Source organism: Narcine bancroftii, chromosome 13 (assembly GCF_036971445.1).
Source record: "Narcine bancroftii isolate sNarBan1 chromosome 13, sNarBan1.hap1, whole genome shotgun sequence".
Classification (NCBI taxonomy): domain Eukaryota; kingdom Metazoa; phylum Chordata; class Chondrichthyes; order Torpediniformes; family Narcinidae; genus Narcine; species Narcine bancroftii.
In genome coordinates this window covers 82,524,109-82,533,196 of record NC_091481.1, presented here as the reverse complement: position 1 = coordinate 82,533,196, position 9,088 = coordinate 82,524,109, and the positions used below count along the sequence as shown (strand labels likewise).

Genomic DNA, 9,088 nt, shown 5'->3' with positions numbered 1-9,088 from the left:
GAGATTTCTTTCTTTTTTTCTTTGGCTTGGCTTCGCGGACGAAGATTTATGGAGGGGGTAAAAAGTCCACGTCAGCTGCAGGCTCGTTTGTGGCTGACAAGTCCGATGCGGGACAGGCAGACACGATTGCAGCGGTTGCAGGGGAAAATTGGTTGGTTGGGGTTGGGTGTTGGGTTTTTCCTCCTTTGCCTTTTGTCAGTGAGGTGGGCTCTGCGGTCTTCTTCAAAGGAGGTTGCTGCCCGCCAAACTGTGAGGCGCCAAGATGCACGGTTTGAGGCGTTATCAGCCCACTGGCGGTGGTCAATGTGGCAGGCACCAAGAGATTTCTTTAGGCAGTCCTTGTACCTTTTCTTTGGTGCACCTCTGTCACGGTGGCCAGTGGAGAGCTCGCCATATAACACGATCTTGGGAAGGCGATGGTCCTCCATTCTGGAGACGTGACCCATCCAGCGCAGCTGAATCTTCAACAGCGTGGACTCGATGCTGTCGACCTCTGCCATCTCGAGTACTTCGACGTTAGGGATGTAAGCGCTCCAATGGATGTTGAAGATGGAGTGGAGACAACGCTGGTGGAAGCGTTCTAGGAGCCGTAGGTGGTGCTGGTAGAGGACCCATGATTCGGAGCCGAACAGGAGTGTGGGTATGACAACGGCTCTGTATACGCTTATCTTTGTGAGGTTTTTCAGTTGGTTGTTTTTCCAGACTCTTTTGTGTAGTCTTCCAAAGGCGCTATTTGCCTTGGCGAGTCTGTTGTCTATCTCATTGTCGATCCTTGCATCTGATGAAATGGTGCAGCCGAGATAGGTAAACTGGTTGACCGTTTTGAGTTTTGTGTGCCCGATGGAGATGTGGGGGGGCTGGTAGTCATGGTGGGGAGCTGGCTGATGGAGGACCTCAGTTTTCTTCAGGCTGACTTCCAGGCCAAACATTTTGGCAGTTTCCGCAAAGCAGGACGTCAAGCGCTGAAGAGCTGGCTCTGAATGGGCAACTAAAGCGGCATCGTCTGCAAAGAGTAGTTCACGGACAAGTTTCTCTTGTGTCTTGGTGTGAGATTTACCAGGATGATAAATAAGTGTAATGAGCAGAGCTGGGACTTTTCTCTTTTGAGTGAAGAAGGATGAGAGGAGACAATAGAGGTTCACAAGATTCTGAGAAGCATAGATAAGATGGGTAGCCAGCACCTTTTTTCCAAGGGAAAACACCAGAGGGCCTGTGTGGTGAAACTGCTATTGTACATATTCATCATATGTAAATAATACGGCCTTTCCAGGCTGGCCCTGCTCTCTCTGGCCGGTTCGTGACTCCTCCCCCATAAAGGCTGTCGCACCACAAGTCTGCCCCCATTTCGAGTCTGGGTCAGTGTGAGAGACCGACACAGGACGCTCTCCTTCTCTCGCAAATAAAAGCCTTCAGTTCGGCAATTTTCAGTCCTTGAGAAACTGATCATGCATGTGTACAAAGTGAAGGGGGGGAAGTTTAGGGGAGACATCAGGGGTATATTTTTGTTTGCACAAAGTTGTGGGGGCCTGGAATGCCTTGCCGGGGATGGTGGGAGAGACTGAAACTTTAGAGGCATTAAAGACCCTCTTAGACGGGCACGTGGATGAAAGAAAAATAGAGGGTTATGAGGTAGGAAGGGTTCAGTATTTTTTCAGTAGGAATATATGGGTCGGCACAACATCGAGGGCCAAAGGGTCTGTCCTGAGCTGTAATGTTTTATGTTCTATGTTCTAATTTGAGAGCCAGGATGGGCACGGTGGGACAAATGGCCTCCTGCCGTGCTGAATGAATCTACATGTTAGTCAATTTGGCAGAATTATGGATGGGATGATGTCACTGCTTGTAACCATGGTGACTGACCTGAGGAATTACCGTGACAATGACACAGTAGTGAAGTCAGGGAGATTTTAATTTCCTTTACAAAGAAAACTCAGATCAAATTATTGCTGTATTGGTAGATCCAAAATGTTCCCTCGACGATTCATGTGGGACGTGGACCCTTTAAATCCTGCCTACCTCCCAATGGGTGCCATTCAAGTCTATCAAGACATGCTGACCAATCAGAGTGATTACAGACACCCCACAGCTGATCCACATTTGACAGACACTAGGCTTTCTCATTCAGATTGAAAGCTTTCCAGGTTCGAAGAGTTTCTGCGCTCACAGGTCGCTTGAAAGGTTGGAGCACTCATTGGGTCACCGGGCGCAGGCCACAGCTGAAAGGGGGACGCTGGAGGACAGGGCATTGGGGTGTTCGAGGCAAGGGGCAAGAGGTACTGGAGGAGTCGAGGGGTGTGAGCAAAGAGCAGGGGAGGTGAGCTAGGCAACAGGCGTCAGCCCAAGGCACTGGCGATAAGGTGTTTGACCACACACAGGAGGTATAGGGTCATAAGTATTTCACAGTGTTGATGAACTGGTTTGGGGGGACGGGGTCAATGGGTGGTAGTGGGTATGAGGGGTAGTGGATGGCGGAGGAAGAGAGGGGGGTAAAGAGAAGCAGGTGACAGACCCAGGTTGGGCCATAGACTTAAGAAGGGTACGGATAAATAGGCACCTGGGAAAAAGGCAAAAGATGTAGGAGGGGTGGCAGAGGCAGTGAGTAAAAGGGGGGCAAGAAAGAGGTGGCCAGGAGAACAGTGGGTGCATCGGGCTTGAGGCAGACACAGCAATTGTAAAGGGTGACAGGCCGTCGATATTGGAGGGGCTCAGGAGGCAAGAAGGGCTCTGGCCAGAGGTGTGAGGGAGGATGGGTTAAAGAGGGGCACGGGGCCACGGTACGAACGCCTGTCAGTGCACAGCGCCTGCTGCAACAAAAAGGGACCAGCCAGAGGTGAGTATTTCTGTCAGCACCCAAACTCGCCAACCTGCCCAGGGTTCGATACCATCATGTAATGTCTTTATTGAAAATGTGATGCCCTCGTTATGCTGAGATATCCCGAGCTTCATCCGGTTTTGATGTTATTGTGTTGAGTTCAGTCAACAAATGATTCAGTGATGGAACTGAAGTTGCCTCCTAACTGACACAATCCTGGGATTCACGGGGTTAACGACACAGAGAGTGTGGCTCATAGCAAACATCTTCCTCTCTCTCTCACCTCCCTTCCTCGTTCTCCCTCCCCTCCCTTTCTCGTTCTCTCCCTCTCCCCTTCCTTTCACATTCCCTCCCTCTCCCCTCCCTTTCTCGTTCTCTCCCTCTCCCCTCCTTTTCTTGTTCTCTCCCCTCCCTTTCTCATTCTCTCCCTCTCCCCTCCCTTTCTTTTCTCTCCCTCTCCCTTTCTCATTCTCTCCCTCCCCCTTTCTCGTTCTCTCCCTCTCCCCTTCCTTTCACACTCCCTCCCTCTCCCCTCCCTTTCTCTCTCTGCCTCTCCCCTCCTTTTCTTGTTCTCTCCCCTCCCTTTCTCATTCTCTCCCTCTCCGCTCCTTTTTTCATTCTCTCCCCTCCCTTTCTCATCCTCACCCTCTCTCTGCCCTTTCTCGTCCTTTCCCTCTCCCCTCCCTTTCTCGTTCTCTCCCCTCCCTTTCTCGTTCTCTCCCCTCCCTTTCTCATTCTCTCCCCTCCCTTTCTCGTTCTCTCCCCTCCCTTTCTCGTTCTCTCCCCTCCCTTTCTCGTTCTCTCCCCTCCCTTTCTCGTTCTCTCCCCTCCCTTTCTCGTTCTCTCCCCTCCCTTTCTCGTTCTCTCCCCTCCCTTTCTCGTTCTCTCCCCTCCCTTTCTCGTTCTCTCCCCTCCCTTTCTCGTTCTCTCCCCTCCCTTTCTCGTTCTCTCCCTCTCCCTCTTTCTCGTTCTCTCCCTCCCTTTCTCATTCTCTCCCTCTCTCCTCCCTTTCTCATTCTTTCCCTCTCCCTCTCTTTCTCATTCTCTCCCTCCCCTCCCTTTCTCATTCTCTCCCTCTCTCCTCCCTTTCTCATTCTTTCCCTCTCCCTCTTTCTCATTCTCTCCCTCCCCTCCCTTTCTCATTCTCTCCCTCTCCCCTCCCTTTCTCATCCTCTCCCTCTCCCTTCCTCATTCTCCCTCTCCCTTTCTTGTTCTTTCCCCCTCCCTCTCTCCAAATCCCCATTTATCTTAACATTGTTCTACCCTCATTTAATTCTCCCTCTCTGTTGATATCATTCCCATCTCTCCCAAACCACTCTCGAACTTGATGCTAGGAGATAGGTTCTGACAGCTCGCGCATTAGGTCCATGTGTATTCATCAGATCTGGTGGCGGTGGTTTATCATCCTTGTTCTCAAGCTGATGGGTTTCAGGAGAGAAGCTGCTCTTACTGATAATATATGCCCAGTGAATGAGAAATTAAAGCACAAATCATTCATGATCTTCAAGGATCCAGGTTATTTTCCACTGAGATCTCATAAGTAATAACTTACAAACAACTCATTATCTTTTGCAATCGGTTGTCTGTAATTAAGTAGCAGGAACAACAGACAATAATTAATGCAGTGTTTCTCAACTAATCGCTGTAGAGTGGTGAATACAACCCAAATGAGATAGACACTTGAAATTAATTCAAACCTTTCTCTCTGTCACCATCTACCCCAACGATTGACTTGCCTTTCTTCAGCACCTTGCAAAAACCTCATCCCAAAGTGTAGCTGAGCTCATCACTGCTGGAGAGGGGAGAGATGAAGTGGGGGGGGGGAGGGGGGAATAGGGTAGAGTAGGGGGGGAGGGGAAAAAAGGAGGGGGGTAGAAGGGGGAGAGGGGAAAGAAGAGGAAATAAGAGCGAGGAAGGGGAAAGGAGGGGGGAGAGGGTAGAGGGAAGGGGGTGAGGGGGAAGGGAGGAAATGGGAAGAATAGAATGAGAGTTTTGTTTATTTTCAAGTGTAGCAAGATACAGTGGAGGTGGGGAGGGGTTTGTAGGTGATGTGAAGGAATGGGAGAGGGAGAGAGGGGGAGGGATAGAGGGGGGAGGGAGAGGAGAGAGAGAGAGGGGGAGGAAGGGGGAGAGAGAGGGTCAGAGAGGAGGGGGAGAGAGGGAGGGAGGGAGGGAGGGGGAGGGGGAGAGAGAGGGTCAGAGTGAGAGTAGAGGAGAGGGAGGGAGAGAGAGAGAGAGAGAGAGAGTTCATCTGCAGCTTACTGTGTTGCTCCAGATAGACTCTGGATTTTCCAGCATCCAGTCCCTTCATCCTGACTGATCATTGCAGCCAAGTTAACATTTCCATTTGCCTGTATTTGACCCTAAACCAGTCATTCTCAACCTTTTTTCGACAAAGAGCTCTTCCCCGCCCCCCCACCACCACCCCCCCCCTCCCACCACACACCTTTTGGGCTCTGCCCTGTGAAACAGCCAAGGTCTGGCTTCTTTACTTTTCTCCTACCTCAAAGAACAGTGTTTTTTTTAAATTTAGACACACAGCATAGTCACAGGCCCTTTCAGCCCACAAGCCCGTACCGCCCGATTAACCTACAAACCCCGATACGTTTTGAATGGCGGGAGGAAACCGGAACAACCCGGGGAAAACTCGCGCAGACACGGGAAGAATGTACTCCTTGCAGACCGTGCGGGATTTGAACCCTGGGTCGCTGGCACTGTGACTGCGTTGCTCTAATCGCTACGTTAACTGGGTTGTACTATATTCATGAAACGAGGTGAAAAGAAAACAAGGTTTTTATTTAAATAAGCTGTGGCCCCCTGTGGGGTGGTGCAGGGTCTCGCTGAGATCAGCTGCTCCCCTCCCTATAGGTCCATAAAATGGTGCCATAGTCCCACCTTTTAAAGCTCCTTTAAATATCTCTCACCTTAAACCTATGTCTTTCAATTTTAGACCCCCGCGCTCCCACCCCCCACCCCCAGACCCTGTGAGTCTCCAAACCTCTGCAAGGTCCCCAGAGAAAAGGGACGCCATGGTTAGCACAGCACTATTTCAGTACCAGTGACCCGGGTTCGAATCTGGCACTGTTTGTAAGGCATTTGTACGTCCTCCCCGTGCCTGCGTGGGTTCCTTCGGGGGGTCTGGTTTCCTCCCCCCATTCAAAAGCGAATGGGGGTTGTAGGTCTGGGCGCTATGGACTCGTGCTGTTAAATTTAATCTTCAAAAAATATCCCCAGCCTGTGTCCAGCCCATCCTTGTACCTCAAGGCCGTCCAGTCCTGGGAACATCCTTTCTTTTACCACCTCTTCCTGCAGAATAACCCCAGGTTCCACCGCACCCCTGCCTTCACTTGGTCCCTCGATGTCCGTATCCTCGGGTTCGGGGTTTAAACGTGAATTCTGCAGCCGCTGGGATGGTAGTGCCACGCACAAACGCGCGAGAGAAACTCAGCAAATCACGGAACATCCATGGGAAGTAAAGGGTAACCAGCGTTTCGGGCCTGAGTCCTTCGTCAAGGTATGGGCAAAGGATAGACAGGTACCTGAATGTAAACCTGGCGGGGGTGGGGGAGGAGGACATTACAGCAGACCCTTCAGCCCACGATGTCGTATAGAACCTTACTCAACAAGCTGAACCTTCCCAACCTGACACCATTTACCCTCTATTTTCCTTGCTATCATGTGCCTGTCTAAGAGCCAACCTGTCTTCACCACTCTCTTATGAAGAACTTACCTCTTGCACTTCTTTCCCCCCACCCCTGCATTGTAACTTACTCCAAGGCACCTTAAAACTATGCCCCCCACCTCGTGTTGGCCATTTCAGCCCCTGGGCGAAACGCCTCTGGCCATCCACACAATCAATGCCTCTCATCATCTACTGGATAGCATTACTTCTCTGGTTTCTGCCAGCCCACTCCCCATCCCTCAGTCTTCTTTCCTCCAGCTCTCCACCCCCTTCCCTCTCCATTCACAGACCCAGCTCCCCTCCCCCCTGTTTGCTGGTATGCCCTCCCTCTTGTACCAGTAACCACAGAGACAAGCTGAGGGAACGATAGGCTTTAATACACAGAAGAACCTTGCTGGCCCGGATCCCAGGATAGGAATGGCGGCAAGGGAAAGGTGGCTCGACCTTTATGGCCCAGGACCACGGCGGAGGAGTCATAGGGTATGAGTCATCCGTGGGTGGGCCAGCTCCATATGTACAACTGATAATGATAACTAGATACAATGGAGGAAACCTATCACCACACCTCCCTTATCCACGTGTAGGACCATGCTCCTCCCCTGCCCCTCCCCCCCACCATTTTGTTTTGGAGCCTGCCTATATTTTGCTCACATCTTGATGAAGGCCTCAAGCCCAAAATGATGGTTATGTATCTTTATCTTATAAAGGACATTATTTGACCTGCTGAGTTTCTCCAATGTTGTGTTTTCACTTCAACCTGCAAACTTTTGTGTTTTATCCTCATCCTCTATCATTCTTTCAACCTATCCTTGTAAGACATGGTCTCCAAATCCAAGCAACATCCCTGTAAATCTCCTCTGCACCCCCTCTACACCTTCCACATCCTTCCTAAACTAGGTGTCCAGACAGAACACAATACAGGTTGAACCTCTCTTATCTGGTGCTCTGTGGTCCAGCAACTCCCATGGCCTGGCATGTTTTGAATCTTCCACCATTAGTACAAACCCCTTACAGACAGCGTGGGGGTCGAAGCCTGGCCCCAATTTCTGGCACTGTAATGGTTGAATCTGCTGCGAGCAGGACCGGGGTTCGAGTCCCGCGCTGTGAGGAGTTTGTACTAAGGGCAGCAGATTCGACCATCTCAGTGCCAGCGATTGGACCTGAGTCCCGAGTTCAAGTCCCACGCTGTCTGTAAGGAGTTTGTACCTATGTCCCGATCGCTGGCGCTGTAAAGGTGTTGCCTGACAGTGCCGCCCCACAGTATTATTTTCTGTTTTAAGCTTTGTTCTACCTTTGACATGTTTACATAGGGGGTTCCCTTTGGGTTCATTTCTGTTTTCCGGTATTTTCTGTGGTCTGGCAATGGCCTGGTCCCAATGCTGCTGGGTTAAAGAGGTACGACCTGTATTCCAAGTGGGATCTAACCAAGGTCTTGTACCTCATGGCTCTTGAACTCTACCCTCTCTGCAGTTCCCTGGTCACTAAGCGATGGGCTTTGTTCACAGGGCGGAGAAACGATGGAGGCGGTGAGTGCGGGCAATGCCAGTGTGGCCAACAGGAGCTCCTTGACCATCTTTGCTGGCACCGACCTGCTCCAACGGTACAAGCCCTTCTTCCTCCTGCTCTACTGCGCGTTGGTTCTGGTGGCGTGCGTGGGCAACTCCTTCCTCATCGGCTGCATCGCGGCCGACCGGAAACTCCACAATGCCACCAACTTCTTCATCGGCAACCTGTCGGCGGCGGACCTGCTGATGTGTCTGAGCTGCGTGCCACTCACCGTGTCCTATGCCTTCGAGCCCCGGGGCTGGCTCTTTGGAGGCTTCATGTGCCACCTGGCCTCGCTGCTGCAGTCTGCCACCGTCTACGTGTCTGTGCTCTCGCTGGCAGCCATCGCCGTGGACCGCTACATGGTGGTGGCGCACCCCGTCCGCCGTAGGATCACGGTGGGAAGCTGCGGCCTGGTGGTGGCTGCCATTTGGCTCCTCTCGGTGGGTATGGCAGCCCCGGCCTCCGCCAATGTCCGCTACCTAGAGCTGAAGCAAACGGGCAGCGACGTGAACATCTGTGAGGAGTTCTGGCGAGGGATGGAGAGGGAGAGACTGGTCTATTCCTGCCTGGTGATGCTGGTGTCCTATATGGTGCCATTGGGGGCCGTCACTGCCTCCTACTGCGCCATTACCATCCACCTCAGGAAAAGGAATGTTCCAGAAGCCGGGAACCAGAGCCAGGCCATGTGGAACCGCAGGAAGAGGAAGACCTTCCTGCTGCTGGTGATCTCAGCGACCACCTTCGCCGGTTGCTGGCTGCCCCTCCAGGTGCTCAATCTGATGCGGGACCTGGACGTGGACTTTGAGATCATTGACGTGCGCTACCTCAACCTGGCGCAGGTCGCCTGCCACTGGGTAGCGATGAGCTCCTCGTGTTACAACCCCTTCATCTACGCCTCGCTCCATCACAAGGTCAGACACCGGCTCCGGGTTCAGCTCCGCCACTGGGACAGGAAGGTCCCGCCGGCCGCCCCGGACCCAGTCGCCAGGCCAAGGCTGGCTGGGCAGGCTGGGCCTCCCCTGCTCCCCTCGATGTCCTTTTCCTGA

General features: G+C 52.2%; 1 protein-coding gene across 1 annotated transcript; it reads left to right on the top strand.

Moving 5' to 3' along the window:
• The first annotated feature begins 6,170 nt into the window (after positions 1–6,170).
• On the top strand, positions 6,171–9,088 carry LOC138748089 (prolactin-releasing peptide receptor-like). The gene is made up of 3 exons (XM_069907779.1): positions 6,171–6,357; positions 7,451–7,681; positions 7,965–9,088. The coding sequence occupies exons 1-3, from the start codon at positions 6,171–6,173 to the stop codon at positions 9,086–9,088; spliced, it is 1,542 nt and encodes a 513-aa protein (XP_069763880.1).

Coding starts and splice junctions, on each gene's coding strand:
- LOC138748089 (XM_069907779.1), top strand. CDS start 6,171: ATGTCCGTATCCTCGGGTTCGGGGTTTAAACGTGAATTCTGCAGCCGC. Junction 6,358..7,450: donor GGATAGACAGGTACCTGAAT/GTAAACCTGGCG, acceptor TCTGTGGTCCAG/CAACTCCCATGGCCTGGCAT. Junction 7,682..7,964: donor CCGAGTTCAAGTCCCACGCT/GTCTGTAAGGAG, acceptor CCCTCTCTGCAG/TTCCCTGGTCACTAAGCGAT.